Source organism: Cervus elaphus, chromosome 33, assembly GCF_910594005.1.
Source record: "Cervus elaphus chromosome 33, mCerEla1.1, whole genome shotgun sequence".
Taxonomy (NCBI): Eukaryota; Metazoa; Chordata; class Mammalia; order Artiodactyla; family Cervidae; genus Cervus; species Cervus elaphus.
Window position 1 is genome coordinate 61,073,014 of NC_057847.1, and position 23,875 is coordinate 61,096,888.

General features: G+C 38.5%; 1 protein-coding gene across 1 annotated transcript in view; it reads right to left on the reverse strand.

Moving 5' to 3' along the window:
• The window catches only part of THSD7B (thrombospondin type 1 domain containing 7B), a 989,572-nt gene that overhangs the window by 210,939 nt on the left and 754,758 nt on the right, over positions 1-23,875 (reverse strand). Inside the window, exon 15 of the mRNA XM_043894410.1 lies at positions 20,022-20,200. Within this exon, the coding sequence (XP_043750345.1) occupies positions 20,022-20,200 (179 nt within the window). The remainder of the gene's footprint in view (positions 1-20,021; positions 20,201-23,875) is intronic.

Sequence of the window (23,875 nt, forward strand, 5' to 3'; positions counted from 1 at the left end):
TTCAAAGAATGAAATTAGAACATGCCCTAGTACCATAAACAAAAATAAACTAAAAAGGGATTGAAGACCTAACTGTAAGCCTGGGCACTATAAAACTTTTAGAAGAAAGCATAGACAGAAAACTCTTTGCCATAAATTGCAGCAAGATACAGACAGAAAACTCTTTGCCATAAATTGCAGCAAGATCTTGTTTGATCCACCTCCTAATGAAAACTAAAACAAAAATAAACATATGGGATCTAACTAAACTGAAAAGCTCTTGCGCAGTAATGCATGCATGCTAAGTCACTTCAGTCGTGTCCGACTCTGTGTGACTCTGTGGATAGCAGCCCACCAGGCTCCTGTCCATGGGATTCTCTCTGCAAGAATACTGGAGTGGGTTGCGGAAAACACAAAGTGAAAAGGCTACCCTCAGAATAGGAGAAAGTATTTCCAAAGAAGCAACCGACAAGGGGTTAATTTCCCAAATACACAAACAGCTCATGCAGCTCAATAAAAAACAAAACAAAACAAAACCATCCATTCAAAAAATGGGTGGAAGATCTAAATGGACATTTTTCAAAGAAGACATATAGATGGCCAAAAAGCACATGAAAAGATGATCAGAGAAATCCAATCAAAACTACAATGAGGTATCACTTTGCACCGGGCAAAATGGCCACCATCAAAAAATCTACAAAGAATAAATGCCGGAGAGGGTGTCAAGAAAAGGGAACCTTTCTTCACTGTTGGTGGGAATGCAAATTGGTACAGCCACTATGCAGAACAGTATGGAGGTTCCTTAAAAAACTAAAATTAGAACTACCATATGACCCAGCAATCCCACTCCTGGGCGTATATCCGTAACCATAATTAGAAAAGATATATACACTCCAGTGTTCACTAAAGCACTATTTACAACAGCCAAGACATAGAAGCAATATAAATATATATCGACAGAAGAAAGGACAAGGAAGATGTGGTACATATATATGATAGAATAATTACTCAGCCTTGAAAACAATGAAATAATTCCATTTGCAGCCACATGGATGGACCTAGAGATTTTCACACTGAATGAAGTAAGGCAGATATCATATGATACTGCTTATATGTGCAATCCTTAAAAAAGGGTACAAATGAACTTACAAAACTGAGGCAGAGTCACAAATGTAGAAAGTAAACTTATGTTTACCAGTGGATAAGCCTGGGCAGGGGTGCGGTGGGGTGGGGGGGAGGTGGGATAAATCGGGAGACTAGGATTACATATATACCCTACTATATATAAAATAAATAGCTAATAAGGACCTACTGTATAGCGCAGGGAAATCTACTCAATACTCTATAAAGATCTATAAGGGACAGAATCTTAAAAGACTTGCTATATGTATATCTGATTCACTTTTCTGCACACTTTAAACACAACATTGTAATTCAACTATAGTCCAATAAAAACATTATAAGAAAGTTACCTAAAAAAGGCCTACTGAAGTACTTTCCCTTTTTCTATCTTCGTATTTGTGTAAGTCTGGAATTTCTTCATCTACTTCACTAAAGCATTCTATTACAAAGGCTGAATGCAGAGACAGACTGAGAATTCAGCTAACTTCTGTGATGCCAGTTATCAAAGAAATTTGCAAAAAGTAAAACAGTGCCTCTTTTTAAAACTACTTGCTTTGAAATAGTTATTTTTAATAAAAGTATTATTAATGTTAGCATGTAATGAACTTCATTTTAATTTTTAGTATTTTAAAATAAATTAATAATTTTTCAAGTATCTTAAATTTAGAGAACAGTAAACATAAGTAGATGCAAAGCATATGAACAAAAGCTCTTTGAGATCCTCTTGCCTTTTTGAGAGTCCAAAGGTTCCTAGAACCACTGGTTTAAGAGCAGTTCCTAAAATGTTTTTTATATGAAACTCTCCTAATTTCCTTCTTACACTCTGGCATTGTGGCAAACAATTAATATTCACTAGTAGCCACTAAGGGACTTTCCTGTAACTCAGTAAAGAATCTGCCTGCATTGCTGGAAATCTGGGGGTCAGGAAGATCCTCTGGAGAAGGGAATGGCATCCTACTTGAGTATTCTTGCCTGGAGAATTTCATGGACAGAGGAGACTGGCAGGCTACCGTCCATGGGGTCACAAAGAGTCTGAAACGACTGAGTGACTAACATTCCACTCCAGCAGCCACTAAGTACCGTAAATGAGACATTGCAATTCAGGTAGGAGGAAGGTGACTAAACCAAGTGCTTCAAACTCACACACCTGCAAACAAATTACAAGGCATATGACATAAATGAGTAAAATAATCTCCATTTGAAAACTACGGAGTGAGGCTGCAACCCTCTCCCCACATGAGTGTCCCTAGGCCCGAAGACTGGGACCAGGGTGTCTGTCTGCAGTGGACAGATCTTGTGTAAGTAGACGAGGGTGTCTGGACAGAGCTGAAGATGCCAGAGTGGAAGCATAAACCACAGGCTGAAAACTGGATTTCCCAATGGCATCACATTCCACAACAGAATTTTGAGAACCTCAAATCTGAATTTAGCCTTCTCGGTTATGACGGAAGGTATACTGAAAGTCACTCAGTAGTGTCCTACTCTGCGACCCCATGGACTATACAGTCCATGGAATTCTCCAGGCCAGAATATTGGAGTGAGTAGCCTTACCCTTCTCCAGGGGATCTTCCCAACCCAAGGATTGAACCCAGGTCTCCTGCATTGCAGGTGTATTCTTTACCAGCTGAGCCACATGGGAAGCCCATTTGGTAAGGTAGGATGATTAAAAACAACAACAAAAAAAAACGTATTTCATAGGAACTCTTTTCACATTAGTTTGTAACTTAATTATGGAAATGGAGGAAATGTGGATATCTTTTTGTGCTCTCTCCCTGGCTCACAGATACTTAGGGATGAACCTGGATATTGGCCTAGGCATAGGAGAGCTCTGTGGGCAGAGAGAAGGAAGGTAGGCATTATGCTAATACATTCTCTCTAAAGAGGACAGGTATTCTCAGATTCAGAAAGTTGGTCAGAGTTTCTGATGTTTCCAAAGATTTTAGAAATCCAAATTTTAATGCAAGTTTTTCCATTTTTTAAAACTTGACAACTAATCAAAAGTATTAACATCTGGTAGCAAACCCTGAACAGCACAAAGAACACTTTGACATCTAGAGCTTGCCAATGGACCATGAGGTTATAATATCTGGGCTTGAAGAAAGTTTCCAAAAGCCTTCTCCCAGAATCCTCACCAGACTCATGATTAATAATGATGGAAATAGACAGTACTTAGCGAATGCCTCATACAAAGCCAGGCATTATATTAGGACCACTGAACACATGCTCTCAACAGCATTCATATTTTAAAATGAGTTTTCATCTATGAGAAAGCTTTGGAGTTCAACCATGTTTTCACCTAACCAGTCTACTCTGTAATAAGTCTTATCAAGAACTCTGTTTATGCTTTTGCAGGGTGACTTGACTATGGCAAGGTTAAAATATGTGCACGTAGGTTAGAACAATTTACTTGGTCTGTGGAGGTTTTAAACTTTGGCACAAATTGTAATTAAGTGTATTAATCTGCTTTCCATATTGATTCCAAGTCTGTTATTCAATAACAGATTCTGGGCAAGTGAAACCTGAACCCTTCTGAGCAAAAACTCTTCTGCCTCTATGCCAATAAAGTGTCATCTCTTGATTATGACTTCGTTTATAGCCTTTCCATAACTCCTTCAAATGGTATTCTAGATGGGCTATAAAGTAGTTAATCAGAATAAATTAAAATTTGTATTTAGCACTAAAATGTAAATTAATTGTATGTTTTCTCCCAAATCTAACCATTTTAAACATCTGGTATATATATTTTAGTGCTTCTTTCACTCTAATGGTGATAATTTTAGCAAGTTGTTAAAACTGCTTTTCACTTCCCCATCATGGCAGTCCAAGGGATGCAGCTCACGTGTCAGCACTGAAGCATCTCTTACAAACTCATTAGAAAAACAACCGGTTCTCTTTGGTTCATCATAAAGTAAAATAGAGCAGAACATTATCATCTGCCCACTGCCAACCAGACAATGAAACCACTGGTCTGGCGGTGAAGAAAGTTTAAAGTTTTCAAGAATCAAGGGCATTAAGTACAGAAAATTAATCTTTTTCACTGCCATGTTTTATTCTTTTGAATATCAATTTTCACCAGCTGTGATAGCTTGTGTAGCATCTGCTAGAAAGTAGAAAAAAAAAAAGTACAGAGATTGTACTTAAGTACAGCAATAGTTTTATTTATTTTTTTCTTCTGATTAAGGCCAACAGAATCATGGGAAATTCATGACTTGCAAATGATATAAATTACATAAAGATTGAAAATGCTCATAACTTACTTTTAATTAAGTAATAAGCCAGAACAGATTTTTCTATAGTTTTGATTAATGTGCATTTCAAATGACAGGCAATAATTCATGCAAAGACTATCATATATTGAGTTCAAGATGTGCATATTTCACTTTTACATTCCAAAGCTGTTTCAGTTCCTCTTAGTTCTTTGCTATTCTTATTTAACATTAAATAGCTAACTTGACCAGTTGTTTCCCCAGAATTATTCAACATTTTAACTCAACTATCTTTCTGGTTCGGTTTCCTAGACATGGAGAGTTTTAATTCCAATGCCTATAATTACAAGGAGAAAAAAAAAGTAGAATGCAGATAGGTCCATATTCAGGTCACCAAATGTTCCATGTTTGTGGATTCTCTTCCTTGTACTTTACTGAATTGGTCATTCATATAGACATTTCTTCAGTCACTACATGTAGAAAAATCACCATTTTTTAAAAAGTAGACACAGTTGGCAATTCAGTTTTTGCAATTTCTTTTAACCAAAAAGAGAAGAATGAACCATACTGATAGAGCAAAATGACTGCACTAAACTTCCCTTATTACTCTAGAGCTCAGGGATTGCTTCTATTTGTCTAGTTGCTACTTCTGAGTGATAAATTCAAACGCCATAAAGAAGCCATAAGGGCAGTAAACATAAGACTAAAAATGGAATCTGAACATAAAGTATCTAAATATACATGCACCACTATCTTAGTTTGGGTTGTATACCATAGGCTGGGTGACTTTTAAACAGCAGAGATTGATTTCTCACAGTTTTGGTGGCTAAGAGTCCAAGATCAAGGTGGTAACAAGTTCAGTGTCTGGAGAAGCCCACCTCCTGGTCCACAGACAGACATCTTTTCTGCTTGCTCACTTGGATAAAGGGTCTAGGGAGCTCCCAAGATAATTTTTATAAGTGCACAAATTCCATTCAAGAGCGCTCCACCCTTACGACCTAACCACCTTCCAAAGCCCCATCTCCAAATGCTCTATCACATTAGGAATCAGGGATCAAAATATATACACTGGGTGGAAACAAACACCAAGTCTACTGCAGTTAGCCTACCCTCCAATGACTCATAATTTATTCAAAGCAAGGGGTGTTACACTTTCACCATGTCAGAAATCCTACACACAGGGACTTCCCTGTGTGGTCCCGTGGTTAAGAATCTGCCTTCCAATCAGGGGATGTGGGTTCGATTCCTGGTTGGGGAACTAAGATTCCAGGTGCCCTGGGCCAATTCCTGAGCCCATGCTCCACAACTGAGAGCCCGCATGCTGCAATGAGAGAGCAGCCCACGCACCACAATGAACTGCCCTCCTGCGGCAACTAAGACCTGATGCAGCCAAAAATAAAAATAAGATATTCTACACACATATAAAAAATCCATTTGCTTCTAAAATATTTTTCTTTCCTTGTTTTCCTTTTTGTTGTTAGGAGAGCACATGGAATTTAGTGACACTGTTGTGAGTGCTCAGTCTTGGAACAATTATGATGGCAATAGAAAACAATATCTACTTTGTAGAAGCCAAAGTCTCAGGGTGAAATGGGACAGGTAGACAAACAAAAAAGATTACAAATAACTACATGGATATGCACATATTAAACCACACTCTAAGTGTCTGATGTCTCATTGTTTTGCATTTTCTAAGATACTACCTGTACCTATTCTGAATGTATCATCCCTCAGGGGCTGTTAAAATGTTTTAAAGCAGCTATAGATCTCAATCTAAATATATAAATCTCTTTAAATGAACACTTTCACTGAGATTTCTGTTCTATAAATATGGGCTCTTATTTCACCTCATACAAAATGATATTCAGCTCTACTTATTCTTACCATCTGCTATTGTCACTCTCATTACCAAATGGTGTTGCAACATTGAATAGTCTATAGAAGGTTTTCTTGGATTGGAATGTTCTGCAGGAATCTAAAGAAGATATTGCCCTTGGTTTCCTTCATTAGAGTTCTTTTGAACTCTTCCTGTTATGTGCATAATTCCAACATGACTTGAAATTACTGATAAACAGCCCCAAAAAGGGTTGCCACCACCTGGGATCCTGTTAAAATTACAGCTTTTTTTCCCTTCCCCACAGACCTACTGGCCTTGCCTGGTAGTTCAGGGGTAAAGAATCCTCTTGCAATGCAGGTTCTATCCTTGGGTCAGGAAGATCCCCTGGAGGAGGGAATGACTACTCACTCCAGTATTCTTGCCTGGGAAATCCCATGGACAGAGGAGCCTGGCAGGCTACAGTCCATGGGTTGCAAAAGAGTCAGACATGACTGAGCGACTAAAATGACAACAGCAACCAGACCAACTGAATCAGAAGTTTGAATTTTGGCAAGCTCTGTCAATATCCAACTTCAATGACTGAGATGTGACTTATAGTCCTTTAGGGGAGTGAAGGAGGCTCTGGAAAACTTTACTGGTTTTAAGATTCTCTAGAGAGAATTCTTATTCTTCTAGTCATTGTTGCATCAGGAGGCTATGCCTGACACTGCTGATTGTGCTGTCATCCTGAGGTTTATCTTTCATTCTTCAGCTGACTTCATGCCAACACTGATGATGAAAAAGCAGAGAAACTGAAAAAAACACTATGTCCTTGATGGCATTGCTGAGCCACAGAAACAATCAACCCTGGAGCCCACAAGACCGCTGGGTTTCTTGTTATATGAGGTAACGCATTTCCTTATTGTTTCAGCCAGTTTGGATGGAAGCTTTGGTTAGTTGCAAAGCATCCTAATAACAGAGGAGAAGCAGGAAATTTTTCTGATTGAATCCATGTTGGTTTTATGTATTTTTCAAAATGGAAAGCATCTATGGCCTGACCATCTATATTTTCAACCCATGCAGCCTCTCTCTTGAGTTTCCAGGAATGCAAGCTCCCAGTGGAAACTTGTGGCACAACAGAGTAGAAATTGGAGGAGGAAATGGCAACTCACTCCAGTATTCCTGCCTGGGAAATCCCATGGATAGAGGAGCCTGGTGGGCTACAGTCCATGAAGTCGCAAAGGAGTCAGAGATGACTGAGGGACTGAACAGCAGAATAGCAAACTCCTCCTGGCTTGTCATTCTAGAGACGCATATGCTGAATGAATGAATAACGGCACAGGTGCAGAGAATTAAAGTTATCTTCCAAAGTATTTATAATTACTCTAAATTCATTTTTATTTTTACCTCTTCTCTTTTTGAAAGCTACCATGGCTCATTAATAAATTACTATTTCTTAGAAGTCCCTGTCCACATCATGCACTTATATGATTGTACCTGCCACATCGAAAGTTTATATGTCTCTTCCCAATGTCCCTAATTATACAGCATGAGAATTCACATGTGATACTTGTTGAGGAGTACAAAGCAAAATATATCTACCTTCTTATCATACCACTCCAAACCATGGATCCATGTGATATATGTTTCCACCTATTCAGAGGTATTTGCCCAGCTTCCAGGTAAGTTCCCTCACACAGGAAAAGACCACATGTTCAGTTAATCTCAAAGAGGTCACTTGCTCATGGTAAAGGCCATTTGCCTTTAGTGGGTAGGGACAGTCACCATGTGGGCGAGCACAGTGGGGGTGTGTATTTCAGGATGAGGTCAGAGTGTCCCTTACTTACTTGTTTTCCTTAATGAATAACACGTAAAGAACACATTCGCATCACTGACATTTCTTACTGCACTTGCGTTCATTTGGATATAATAGGTATTCAAAGACAGGCAGTCTTTGAACAATAGACAGGTAGTGCCCCTGTTCTAGTCGGTAATTAGGTGACAAGTCACCTTCCTGAGCCCCAGTTACCTCTTTCACAAGAGGGTGGGGTTTCATTCCACAGTAGTTCTCAGCCCTAACTCTACATTAGAATTACCTGAGGATGTTAAAAAAAAACAGACCGTTGGATCCCACCAGCAAAATTTCTGATTTAGTTGGTCTGAGTGTAGGGCAGGAATGTAACACTTCCCCAGTAAATCATATGTGCAGCCATGATTGAGAAGTAGGAGACCAGGTATTTTCAGGTTTCTTCCTAACTTGAGCTATTCTCATATATGATTGTCCTGGAATTTCTTAGTACTGGTCAGTCAGACACTCTTTTCTCAGGCATGGAGAATGCTGCCTAAGAGCCTCACATCCTACCTACTTGGCCTTCTCTTAGAGCTATTTTCAGCCCAACAAAACTTGGTAGCAGCCATAGAGAAAGGGATGTAGTTACCCTGTAGGCACCTAAATAGGTGTAGGGATATAATACACTGTAGGCATCACCAACTCGATGGACATGAGTCTGAGTAAGTTCCAGGAGTTGGTGATGAGAGGGAAGCCTGGCGTGCTGCACTCCATGAGGCCACAGAGTTGGACATGACTGAGCGACTGAACTCAACTGAGGCACCAGAAGGAGAAGAGAAGGATATATGGAAGATGTTTCTGAAGCCATTTAAATTATCTTTCTAGCTCATGAATAGGGACATGTTTTTGGAGAAGGCAATGGCACCCCAACTCCAGTACTCTTGCCTGGAAAATCTCATGGGTGGAGGAGCCTGGTGGGCTGCAGTCCACGGGGTCACTAAGAGTCGGACATGACTGAGTGACTTCACTTTCATTTTTCACTTTCGTGCATTGGAGAAGGAAATGGCAACCCACTCCAGTGTTCTTGCCTGGAGAATCCCAGGGACGGGGGAGCCTGGTGGGCTGCTGTCTATGGGGTCGCACAGAGTCAGACATGACTGAAGCGACTTAGCAGAAGCAGCAGCAGCTCATGAATAGGGACATGTTTTGCTCTCTGTACCCAGAGTTCCTCTTTCCCATCGCTTTGGTCCAGCATCCACAAAGGGCATGGGATCAGTTTCAGGTGAGACCAAATCAGACTGCACAGCCAGGTGATGATAAATCTATGTTTACTCCAAATGCAAACCACTCAAAATACACATTCAACTGGCCACTGGGCTGTAGTAAAGTGTACTTTTATTGGAAAAAAAGTGAACTTTTGGTTATGGCATGAATTACACAGACAACATACAAACCCCAGTAAAAAATATATTAACAAAGCAACTTCAATGCACCTTACTACTTTAAAATCACAGAGGGATAACACCAAAAAGAGCAACCTTTCACTGCACCCAGGCCAAATTCCAACTGCCAGTATCTGGATCTCAGTGCCTATGTGTGTGTTCAGTCGCTCAGCAGTGTCCAACTCTTTGTGACCCCATGGACTGCAGCCTGCCAGGCTCCTTCCTCTGTTCATGGGGATTCTCCAGGCAAGAATACTGGAGTGGGTTACCACGCCCTCCTCCAGGGGTTCCTCCCAACCCAGGGATTGAACCCAGGTCTCCCACATTGCAGGCAAATTCTTTACTGTCTGAGCCATCAGAGAAGCCTATGAGCTTTTTCCAAAACAGAATGCCCATACTTAACCTGAAAGGCATAGACTGAACATTCTTCTTAGTGAAGCACTCTCAGAAATTTCCATATGAATACCCCAGTTTCCTGGCCTTTCAGGTCTGATCAAACCTGGGCATGGATTTTGCATAGTCCCCCAGAGTTCTCCACAAGTTTAGGCTTCAGTGGCCACCATGTACCTGGCTTTATTACACGGGTACCATATTGTTTCTTCCCTTCCTTGTAGCACTTATTTTACTCTAATGGTGTGACCTGCACTTGATAAACACAATTTTTGTTCACAAATCCTATCTCAGGCTCTGCTTCTGGGAGAATCTAACCTAACACAACACTGTCATCAGCTCTCAAGGTGTTCATCGAAAACTGGGCAGTATATCTGTTTTGGGGGTGGTGTGAAGAGACAGCTGAAAAATAAAGAATAAATAAGGAAACCAACTAGTAGGGCAAAAGAGTCAAGTAAATGTGAATGGGAGACGTGAGGATGGTGGGGGAGGCAGAATACAGCACAGAGGGTCCTCAACTTGCAAATTTTTTACTTTACAATGGTGCACAAGCAACATGCACTCAGTAGAAATCATACTTCAAATTTTGAACTTTGACCTTTTCCTGGGTTTGCTTGCTTGTATACTCGGTCGTGTCTGACTCTTTGCAATCCCCATGAACTGTAGCCCACCAGCCGCCCCTGTCCATGGGATTTCCCAGCAAGAATACTGGAGTGGGCTGTCATTTCCTCCTCCAGGGCATCTCCCTGACCCAGGGATTGAACCTGTGTCTCCTGTATTGCAGGAATATTCTTTACTGCTTGAGCCACTGGGGAAGCCAGGGGCTAGCAATACATGGTACATACTTTCTTATGGTGCTGGACGGGGTAGGGGGCAGCAGTCCCCGTCAACCAAGTGATCACACGGATAAACATCCAATACAATCACAACCATTCTGACAGAGACAATGATTCTGGTTTTCTTTTTCCCCCTTTGATTATAGAATTCAGTAAACTACATAAGATATTCAACACTTCATTAAAAAATGCTGTAGGCTAATGTAAGCACTTGTTCTGAGCACTTTTAAAGTAGATGAGGCTAATCGATGACGTTTGACAGGTTAAACGAATTAAATGCATTTTCAACTTAAGATGTTTTCAACTCTCAGTGTGTGTATCTGGGCATAACCCCATTGTAAGTCAAAATACATGCTCAGGTAGGTTATATTTAGAAGCTAAATTTGAGCAAAGATTTAAAAGTAGAAAAATACATTTAGGCTAGTATCAAGTTTTCCTTTCAAATAAAATTTAAAATTTTGAACCTACAATGACTTTAATATAGTTGTTTTCCCTTGTTTTAAAGATGCAGAAAAGAAACAGCAATTTTCACTCTGTGTTGCTGCCATCCTAGTTTATGACACATGGCCCCTGCTGGCCCCTATTTGATATACAGAGCATTGGAGAGTTTGGTTCAGTTCTCAGTTCTTGCCTGAGACTGCTATTCATACTAATTTACCTTCAGTTCTAAGGATGACAAGACTGGTGTCTGTTAGCGTGGAAGCTGGCTATGGACAACACTTCCGCTGTCCAGGGCCACCCTGTGGAGGTAGACTTTGCAATTGCTTTCATACTTGCTTTCAGCACAGGTGACCCTTGCCTTGTCATCAAAGAGAAATATTCCTCTTCAGGGAAGGAAACGACTCCAGTTTGCCTTGGGCAATCTTTATTTATTGGTTCGGCCAAAAAGTTCATTTGAGGTTTTCTGTACAGAAAAGCCCAAGTGAACTTTTTGGCCAACCCAAAAAATGGGAGCAAAGCTTGATTTTAATCCAACGTAGAGGGATCTGATAAGTAGTTCTAGGGTAAAGGTGATACAGGCAATCTAATTTTATTAAGAATGTTTGGTAATTCGCAATTTAAAGGCAGTGTCTGTTAAAAGAGATTATAGTAGATACCAATCAACTGATTTATAGGATCATCTTGAGAATGTTAAATTCTCACTGTTTATGAAAAAGCCTGTATGAGGGCTGATGAGTGGATAGAAAGACAGAAGTGACCCCTTGCTCTTGACTCAGCAGCAGCTTCCCTGGCCTGAGGGCCTTGCTGATTTCACCATGACTCTGGGCTCATAGAACATGGTTGGGGCAAGATCATGAAACGGCTTATAAACTCTATCATATAGTTTGTGTTTTGTTCTGAAGATAACAAGAAAGAAGCAGAGGAAGCATGATGGGTATGGCAGCAAGAAGGCAGTGCTGACACATTTGTTCTCTTTGGGAAGAGATGTATATGTAGTAGGAGATAGCAATCACTGATGTGCTATGATATGGAAGGTGATGAGATAAATACTTAATACATCCATATGGCTTTCACACCTTTTTACATGATGTCAGACAGGTCATATTTCAAGTTATTATCTAGAATTATGTGCTACCTATATTCAGAATGATCTGTGGCAGTGTATAAGTTAAAATGAAGTGCCAATTATCTAACTAAAGTTGTATATATGCATAGCATATGACCTAGGGATTCTACTTTTAGGTCTGTGCCCAATAGAAACGCACACATGTGAGCACCAAAGACATGTGCAAGAAAGGCTGCAACAATGTTCTTTGTAATAACCCTAAATTGGAAATAATCCAAATGTCCATCCATTAATGAAAACAGATTAAAATGTGGTATACAATCTAATAATGGGATACACACAAGGACACTACATAAAGCTGGAAATGAACAAAATTATTGCTATCCATCACAACATGGACAAATCTCACAAATATGCAGAAGAGAAAAAGGCAGACAGAAAAAGAGTACATAGTACAGAATCCATTATGTAAAGTTTCTTTAAAAATTATAAAACTAATTTATCCTGTTAGAAGTCTGAATAATAGTTCCATTTGGTGAGAAGAAGATGGTAGAGAAGGAGCTAGAGTTCAAAAGGGGGCAAGAAAGATATTGATAAAGTATTACTTCTTGATGTGGGTGGTAACTGAATGGGAAGATTCACTTTGTGAAAAGTCATGGAGCTCTACTCACATTGATTTGTTTATCTTTCTGTTACACACCTTAATAACATTTATATAAATAAAGATCCAAAGAACCTCAAGTTCATAGGAAATTAGTTACAAATATGTAATCAGTTACATCCCTTTTTCCCACTAGGAAAAAATGAAATATTAAATAATATAGGTGAAAAAAAACTGAACTGGAAACAGAAATTATGTGTCAGAGACCAAGAAAACAAAATCCTAAAATTTATCAAGTACTTAAGTCTTTGCCAAACAACATAACAGGAAGTTTATGTATATTTTCATTTTATATTAATTAACACAATAATCTTAAAAGGCAGCTGTTATTGTTATACTCATCTGGCAAATTATGAAACTGAAACTCAGCAAGGTTAATTAACCTTACTGAGATTTAGTAAGGATAAATAATTTTCTCATGTTCTCACAGCTAGAATGGGGCAGGGTAGCACTTGACCGCAGACCTGAATGACTTTTAACACCTTATATACATCGTTTCGATAGTGCAGTAGTTATCACGTTCGCCTCACACATCAGTGGGTCAACCTGAGCAAGTAATCATCCCCTCTACTGCTGCTGCTGCTAAGTCGCTTCAGTTGTGTCTGACTCTGTGCGGCCCCATAGATGGCAGCCCACCAGGCTCCCCCGTCCCTGGGATTCTCCAGGCAAGAACACTGGAGTGGGTTGCCATGTTCTTCTCCAATGTATGAAAGTGAAAAGTGAAAGTGAAGTCTCTCAGTCATGTCCGACTCTTAGCGACCCCATGGACTGCAGCCTACCAGGCCCCTCTGTCCATGGGATTTTTCCAGGCAAGAGTACTGGAGTGGGGTGCCATTGCCTTCTCTGCATCCCCTCTAAGCCCTAGTCTATTCCTCTATGAAATGGGAGAATACTCTCAAATTTGCTTGGAGTAGAAAAGAACTAGTGGTTGTGTTCACCGTTGATATTAGAAAGGGCATGCTAGGTCAACTGCAGGGAAAATCTTTTCCAGAGCTGACTTCAGCAAAAAATTATCACCTCAGTGACAAGATTCTCAATTCAGCAGTGGTCATCAATGTGCCTGATCAGAAAAAGGAGCAAAGACAAAGCTTTGTAAATGAATATGCCTTATGGAACTTACTCTTGTGCTGACCACAGTTTGCAGAGCTGGGGTCTGGGAAACTGTTTTATACCAACTTTTCCTCCACCCATGGTGATTTTTCTACTCTCATGATCAGTAAGGGTTATGAAGCAAACTCTATATTCCAAAAGATTTAGATAAGCTTCTCAGGGAGACTATTTTTATCTTGACTCTTAAGTCATGTTGTTTTTGCTGTTCAGTTGCTCAGTCATGTCTGACTCTTTGAGACCCATGGACTGCAGCTTACCAGGCTTCCCTGTCCTTCATCATCTCCTGGACCTCGCTCAAACTCGTGTCCATTGAGTCAGTGATGCCACTGAATCACCTTGTCCTCTGCTGTCCCCTTCTCCTCCTGCCTTCAGTTTTTCCCAGCATCAGAGTCTTTTCTAATGGGTCAGCTCTTCAAATCAGATGCATGACAGGAGGAGGGAAGTTTACAACTTGCATTTAAAACTTAAAAGGTAGGATGATTCAGGAAAGATCTGAAAAGTAGATTCTGCCAATACTTTTTTCTAGAAAAGTACCTAAGCACGTCTACCTGAGTACTTGGTTAAGAAGACAGTTTTGCAAAATTTCCAATATAGGTGATGTGAGGCTGCTGCTGCTGCTGCTAAGTTGCTTCAGGCATGTCCGACTCTGTGCGACCCCATAGACGGCAGCCCACCAGGCCCCTCTGTCCCTGGGATTCTCCAGGCAAGAGTACTGGAGTGCGTTGCCATTGCTTTCTCCAATGTGAGGCTAATATTACCTAATATAATGTTTCAGAACTTCAGGAGTTAAGGGACTAGGAATAATATGAGGTATAACAGCACATTGGAAAGGGTTCCAAAGACAAAATTTGACAAAATTTGCCCATTTCACGATTTTATAACTATCTCCTGCCAATTCTGGAAACCCTGTCCAGCAACAGCATTAGGGAAATTTGCCAAGCCAACTTAGTAGAGAACTACCTAGAGGTACATAGGAATCTCTTGCATTGAAAACTAAAAATGAGTTTGTGTATGTGCAGAGCGGCAATGCCCAGTATTAAAAAACACAGTAAAATGCAAGAGAGTGGACAATATGTAGAGGACAATTGCTTCTCATGAGTGACACTGGCAGTTCTCAAGAAACATGATCAAAGTTGCTTAAGATTTCAACAAGTCTGAGGGGCAGTCCTTCTGGAATGATCAACAGTAGGGTATATGTAGATACAAGTGTAAGGGGGAGAGGAAGCTCTTGAGAAGGAAAAAATGATTTTTTCTTGTTTTTGCTTGGAAATGACCACAGGGCAAGAACAAAAATGAAAGATTGATTGCTTCTCCTGCAAGCTCTACTCAGCTTAGCTAGTGGTTTGTCACGAGTAGAAAGCACAGCATTTGGGCTGGCAGACAGCCATGAAGGATATGAACGGATGAACACCAGCCTTCAGGAATCATTTCACTCTGCCTATGAGATGGGGTGACATGTACTTGGGCTTTGCTATAATAATTACTATGTCAGGGAGAGGTGAAATGTTTTAGCAGTATCTGTCTTTATTAAATCCTCCCAAGTAACCCTAAGGAATAAATCATGCTGCATCTCTTACTTTTGTGACCTATGATATTTCATAATTAAACAAGTTCTCCTCAAAGGTGTAATCAATCACCAACCCCTACCTCCCTAGGCAAGAACAGTACACCTGAATGTACTTGATCATGGATAAGTGTGGGCCTTCCATGTTAATGCTCAAGAAGATGACTTCTTGCTCCACTACGGTCTGGGGCTCCTGCCAATTCCAGAGTGAGCAGAACTCTGCCAAGAATGATTTGGACTAGGTTACGATGAGTGGAAGTTGGGCAGGTCCAAAGGAACCAAGAGGCCAAAATCAGCTAAATCAAACTAAGCGTTAAATGTAGCCATATTTTTCTGGGTAAACAAACATTCAGATTGAATGACAGTTATCCTCTTTCCACATCCCAACATGTTACTAATAATTAATGAAGCAATATTAAAATGAGCATAAGCTACTTCTCTATGGAAAACTTTTCTCATCCAAAGTTGCCTTCTAAGGGAGAAATGCTCTTGCTAAAATACAACTGTTTACCTTTGGAAAGAAAGTATTCTTTAAAATAGTATTACCTAGCTATGAAAAATAAAATGAATTATACTCATCATTTACAAATTTCGGCCACTTCTCTTTGGGGTAAAGACACACCTTTAAAATAGAAATGGTTTCTAGAAAACATTCATTTAATTTATATCCTCTCATTCACATGCAAACATAATCAAAACTCTTTCAAAAATGTGTTTAAACAGATAGATTTTTTAAGAAGTATAGGTAATGAATCCCAATGTAAGATTTCTGCTCATGTGCACTGAACACATAGATTTGCAACATATAAACAACATGAATTTCCTGCCCCTGCCTTGCTTTCAATTGTATAAAGAATTCATAAAGGGAAATGTCAACCCAATGGAACTTTAATGTTCTCAAATTTAATCTTCTATTAAGCAGAATTACAAAAGAAAAAGTACAGCAAAAAGATACAGTATAAGTACACTTAAATCCACTCACTACATTATAGATTGTAAAAAATTTAAATATATTATCTATTTGATTTTGCACAATAGAGTCAAGGACATCAGGCAACTGACCTGATAATTCAATAAACTATTTAGAAGTTTTCTAGCTAAATGAAAGCTTTGGGTAAGCTGCATGCTGGAGCTATTTAGCATCACAAATACACTTAGCAGAAAACCATCAAAGCATAGCTGTCACTTTGGTGCTTCTAGAGAAAGAGCTATCATGTTGATAAGTTTTAGTTTAAAAGGGAGGCCTTTTATGAGAGATTATAAATATCGATTTCACAAACTGACTCAGAGCAGTTTATGAGTTTGTGTACATAATATCAACTCTTTCATTTATATCACTGAGTTAAATTTCAATGGAGATACAAACACAGGATTTTTCAGGCAAATCATGAATGACTCTTAAGGACAATTTGGAGTTCTTATTTCTTCCTGAAGAGCTCAAGTTTTTTTGAGAATTCGAATGGCAAATCACAGCTTAAGAGACCAGAGTTCTAATATATATTTTATTCTTTCTATAGAGCTAGCCACCCACTCATCCAGAGAGAAAATAAAGCATCCAATGAATATAATTTGACAATTCACTGGATGGTGTACCAGGGGCTAGAATGAGTTACAAAAGCAGAAAGGCAGCCTTGCCCTCAGAAAGACCCCATGTTCTAAAATGAAACAAAGGAGGAAAGTGACTAAATATATGCAGGTATACTAACATTTACACAGCTTGCACATAATATACATATATGTGTATGTATACATATATGTGTGTATAATAAGTACATATAATACACACACTTAAGAAAGTTCAATATTTTTACAAATTATATGTTAGGCTCAATCTGTCATATACTGAATCTTCTTTATGCACAGGTACTGAAGTTATGAACTTTTCTCACTGCTATAATTTGGTTATATTTTTTAAGCTTTTTCTTATGGGTGAATACATGAGAGAGTATTACTTTGGTTCCAAAAATAGGACGATAAATTGAGACCTAAAAACCAATTGGAAAGAAGACCAATAACCTAAGGCCAGTAGTAAAATTGAACTTTACATAACAGCCTCAGTGGGTGTACCTCTACTAGATCATATTTCCAGCTTAGAGAAATAGCGAGCTCTTCTATAGAAGAACGGCCATAAATAATAGAAGCTAGGGAATATTTCTTAAATAATGAAAATTCCTGACAATTTATTTTCAGATGAATTAAGAAAATGTGGATAACTTCAACAAATGTCAACAAATAACACACACACACATACACACACACACAAAGGGGGGTCTGCAATACATAAGAGCAAAAATATAATGAAATCCACAGACAACTTTCCACAAATACAATTTTAAGTAAAAGTATGCTTTAGAAAAGAAAGGCCTCTAGTGACAATTTCCTTTAGGATAGTATTTTTTACAATTGCATTTTTCCTTGCCATTCATAGACTTACAAGTGAGAGGGAGGGCTTATTATTTACTATCTTGATCAATTATGTTAAAATATCAAGTATGGATTAGGGTGAAGTTTTTCAAGTTTAAACCACATATATTATAGATACCTAAAACCTCTTTGCATCAGAATACATGCCATGTTAAATTTGATTTCTGATAACTAAATCTCAGGATTCACTTCTGAGCATCAAAACCAATGTCTTTGGAATGCTACCCATTTCCTTCCCGAGTGCAAAAGCTAGAAATAGCTCCTGCAGACAAAGCCATCTTTGCATAGTTTTCACATATGGAATTTATCTAAATTATTTTTGAACATGGGATTAATTTTTAGTGTGTACTACTTAAGTGTACAAGTTTTAAACATCAGTTAAGTGTTTAGAACAAGTTTCCTTTAAGTCCTAACAGGCATACAAGTACTTTATCTTATCCATACTCTCAAATTTTATAGACAGTTTTTGATACATTTGCACATACACAGTGAGAATACAGTTTTGGGATCTGCACTCAAATGAAGTCCTTTTACTCCCTGGATAATTTTCTAGTTCATAAAAGTAGCATATTAAAACTAGTGTTTAACACTAGTATTATAAAGGCTTCAGTTTCTTTTATGGTTTTGAGGAGACAAAAGAATTATCACACATTATTTATAATTACAAATGCCTGGCAGTTATTTCCTTCTTTAAATGCCTGGAAAATCCCCTGGGAGGGTAAACTAGTCTTCAGACAGAGGATTCATTTCAAAGTCCTCTTTCTGATCATCAACCTGGGTCATATCTTTCTTCATACTGAGGAGGTTTCTCTCCTCAAACTCCCCCTACTTGAGTTGTTTCCATCCTGTTTTCATTAATCATATCCCACCCTTCCCTTCCCCAAACTGTTGTACTTGTGAAGTTTTTTTTTTTTCTTTTTTTGGACAAATTTGTGTGGATTTTGCAATCCTCTGAATTGTTTTTTCCCCAATATGCTTTATATTTGCTTTGAGGGAAGAAACCAGGATCATCATTTTATTCCACATAACTTTAAAAAAACAGACTAGCCTAATACTTTGCCCTGTCCTAGAACACAAACATTTTTTGCTATTATAAAATTTTTCATTTTCAGCAAGTTATATATCTTTTATAAAAACTTACAAAAACAGCTAGAGATGTCAGTCTTGAAATGACAAATGATATCTGAATAGAAGTAGTACTAGATATGTTATTTATATTAATTAACTAGACATTGGATTTCCCTTCCATTAAACAATCTCTATAGAAAGTCTGATCAAAATGGGGATTAGAGGGAAGAAACAAATAGACTTAGTAATAGAAGCCTGTGTAGCTATTCTGCTAAAAGTTTCAGTCATAAAGGATCTGCAGACCCATGTTTAAGGCACACTTCACTTAAGAATAAAGAACTTATTAACAACTGTCATCTTGTACTTCACCTACTCAATTAATTAAAATGTATATATCAGTCCATGTATAATAACAGTATGCAATCATGGGAGAAATTTGAGTTCTCTATCATAATTCTTAATTAAATCTTAGTTTCTGTTATATGTTATTTCAAAGCTAAATGAAATATTCTAATCAACTTTGCTTAAGATGGCAATTTTATTTGATATCTACATGACAGTGTACGCCTTAGGTTCCATTTAGGAAAACAGCTTTGATTTAGGGGGAAAAGGTAGAAAAATAGCTCAGAAGAGACAGAAAGAGCTGTGAAAACACCGACAAGATTAGGAACAAAGAAAATTAGGATGAAGAGTTAGGTAAAGGAAAACCAGAACACCAGTTTTGGAGTATGTAGATGAAACCGCTCATTGTATCTATAGCCATAAAGTAATTGACATTCTCCCAACATTATTGCATACACATACACACACAAACCTTTTATAATACGATTAATCAAATAACATTTCAAGATAATTTAAAAACCAACTGGATTTCATTTTTGTAAACATCATTATAGCTATTACTACCAAGTTGTTCTCGGCATTGTCTAGGAGTGGGCAAAGCTTCTATTACTAATTCTATTATATTAATTTCTACCTTCTTATCCACACTTCTGAACTTCTAATAACTTTTTATGAGCTACTTATAACAAGATAATGACTTCAATTTCAACAGGAAATAATAAAGGAGATACTTTTTCAGCTCTGTATTTGCTTCATGTACTTTACCTGATTCTTGAGATCCAATTTGGGACACGGGCGACCTCCATTGTATGGTTTTTCTTTCAGCCATTTCGATCGAATTCTCACTCCAATCCCACAAGATGAACTGCAAGACCCCCAACTTGACCAGTCACTTAACTTGCAATCAAATGGGCAAGGAATGACACATTCTTCTTGAATATAGCCTGGAAAATATTTAAAAGAAGTGAAGAAAGTCTGATCAAAATGTACTGATCAAATTTAACTTTGTTTCCATTATTAGACATCAGATTGCCTAAAAATATTGCTTCAGGGGTTTCAATAAACAAAAGATTTCCAAGAGAGATACATATGACTACTTCTCCATTCCAAATTTGTGCCATCTGCTTACTTCATAGGCAAATCTGGGATTGAGGAAGGAAGAAGGGAAAAGCGCAAAGTCTCGCTTTCTGATAAGAAGAAATGAAGCAGCTCAGGGTTAATGATGGTACTATCTCCCCATGCACTGGATCTACATTTCCTCTTCTGGGAACAGAGAGCATAATATAGTCAATCTCAGCGCCTTTGGTCTGCAAAGATTTCACAAAGAAAGATCTTGATTCTCACTGCTGTGTGGTGTGACTTGAAGGTAGGAGGAGGACAAAGACTGAACCACAGATTAGGAAGGGCAGGATACTACTGAAAGAAAAAAAAAGAGGAATAGTGAAAGGCTGTACATGAGATGCTGGACTGGAATCAAGAGGTGAGGGTTGAGGTATGGTTGTAGATGTTCTAGCTTTACTAGCTCTTATTCCTGTCCTCAGCCCACTTCTTGCTACAATCTTTCTCTGATTAACCATCACCTCTACAGATCATTACCAAATATGTATTCCCAATTTCCATCTCTCCAATAAATTCTATGCCACCTACTGATCTATTCTAATCAGATGCCCTATTACCCTCAAATTTAACATGTCTAAAGCTGAGGTCACCAGTTTTCTCCTAGAAGATTCTAATTTTCTTATATTCCTCACCTTAATTAACTGCAACATATCTGATTTCTGTATACTGGTGTATGAAGTCACTCAGTCGTGTTCAACTCTGGGATCCCATGGACTGTAGCCCACCAGGCTCCTCAAACCATGGAATCTTCCAGGCAAAAGTACTGGAGTGGGTTGCCATTTCCTTCTCCAGGGGATCTTCCCGACCCAGGGATTGAACCCAGGTTTCCCACGTTGCAGGCAGACGCTTTACCGTCTGAGCCACCAGGGAAGCCCATACTGTATATACAGGTGTATATACCTGTATAATCTCTTTCCTTTGAATTTGGGCAAGACCTGTGATTAGATTATGGTATGTGGCAAAAGGGAAGAGAATGCACAGATATTACTAGTATGCCAAATTTTGAATTAATCCAAAGGAAGATTATTCTGAGGGGTCCTGAATTAATCAGGTGAAAATCTTTAAAAGAGTGGGCCTTTTGTCTGTGTGTGTGTGTAGAACAAAATTCTCCACTTGTCTTAAAAAAGCAAATAGCTGTGCTATAAAATGCCTACAGGTGGCCACAGGGCAGGGGACCACAGGCAGCTGCTAGGGCCTGGGGACAGCCCCTGGCTCTCAGCAAGCAAGGAAACAGGGGTCTCAGCTCTGCAGGTTATAATACATGAAGATGATTCTGCCAACAATTCCAAGGGAGCTTGGAAGAAGAGGTTCCCTCAATCACACCTCTGCAGAGCCTTAAATCTTAACTTACAACTTGATTACAGTCTGGTGAGACTCTTCAGCAAAGAATTTAGAGGCCATGGCTGTACTCCGGACCCATGGAAACTGTGAGATAATACATGTTTTGAAGAGCTATGTCTATGTTAATTTGTTATGCAGCAATTGAAAGCTAACAGATTATCCAAAATAAAAAATATTTCAGTTACCTTAGACCAGGCTCCATCATTTTACACATATATTAACTAGTTCTTATGTTGAAGCATCACAACAATGTCCCCTACTCTATAATTCTTCCGGTTCATCCCTGGTTCAACTCTTTCTGGCCCAGAATACTTAAATATTCTCTCCACGAGTCTCCTTTTTTCCAAATCATTCTCTTTGGTATTGGTCAGTCACTCTGAGGAAAAAGTTACTTTTCTAAAATACATAATAATTTACACTAGTCCTTTTATAACCTTTGCTGGTTCTCTATTGTCTTGAAAATAAAGTGACAACCACTTTGCAAAAACTATAAGATTCTTCATAAGTGGCTCTAAACAAAGATTTTCAACTTTGGCCACAAAATATGTTCCCATTGGCCAGGTTATACTATGGACTAATTCAACCGAATCTCAGAGGATGGGACCTAGGCAGTGGTAGTTTTCAAAGATCCCCAGAGAATTCTAATGTGTAACCTAGTCTCAGAACAACCGCCTTGACTTGTTTTCCTCCTGCCCTTCCCTCTCCTATATCTTGAAATCTTTCCACATAGACTCCTTCATCTTCTCCAGTAATATTTATGCCTTTCCTCATGAAAACACTGCTCTTCCTCTAACCAGTGTAGCTTTCATTACTTCCCTAGTGGCTCAGATGCTATAGTCCATGGGGTCGCAAGGAATCAGACACAACACGCACGCGCGCACACACACACACACACTTCAACTACTCTCTTGTAGTTTGGTTGACCATCTGGCCGCATCACTCCTCTGCCATGCCCAGTCTGGCAAAACTTCAGATCTAAACTGGTCCAACTACATTCCTACTCTGTGCTTAATAATGGAAACCAAGCGGAGATTAAGGCAGTGCTAATGCCACACACTGCTTGGTGATTCTTCTGAGTTTTCTTCTCGCTCCCATTCCACATGACAGATTTACCAAACCTTCTCTCCTGTCTTCAAACTTTTAAGATCTGTTCTTTTTCAGAAGAAATAGGAATGAATATGAACTGTTTTCATTTCCTATGACTGTATTTGTATGAACTTCCATATTTTTCTTCTATCTTCATATCACAATGGAAAAGATACTCATTTTCTTATATAAGCCATCTTTTCACCACTTGCTATCTCTCTACACTCTCTCACTCTCTAATTTTAGAGTTACATTTCTCTTACATTAATACTACTAATTAATACTAGAATGATTGTGCATTCCCCAAATAACACTCACTGATAAGAAAGAGCACATTTTAAACACCTAAGTCACCAAGAAGGATCCCTCCGAGGTTGAAAACAAATTCTGTTTGGGATTGTTAACATTCTCTATCATTTATCATAGTTTTAATTGTACAGTCATTTACTAAGGAGTTTTGATTTTTAATTTAGTACTAGGCATGTAAAAAATGCTAACTACAGGATTAACTAGAGACCACAGGCATTACTTGGTTTTACAGAGAAACTGAGTCACAAAATAATTCCATTTGCTACTGAATGAAAAAAGCAGGCTAGTAATTAAGTGAAACTAACTTTCTTGGTGTAAATGCTTCAAATATGAAATTTCAGGAGACGTAATATAAATAAATTGTTATTACTTGTGTCTACTTAGATTCTATTTTAAAGCAGATTTTGAATTAGATGCTCTTTTGAATCAAGGAGACTTAAATATCATCTATATTTGCATATTGAAGGACTTTTAACTACAGGGCCTCTTAGCGATATGTTTTTCTTTTTTTTCCCCGTGATAAGACATGAACCCAGAGGATCTCTATGAAAGTCAAGGTCATAAATTCAATGAGTAAAATATAATTCTGAAATTCAACAGATCTGAGCAACAGTGACATTTATTTTTCAGAAAAGTTATTTGCATGCTAGAGTATACTCAAAAGGAAAGATCATACTGAGAACCATTAATAACTGCATAGTTTTACACCTATCTTATAATTGAAAGGATTAGTTTTATCTACCTAATACCTACAACTGTTGGTA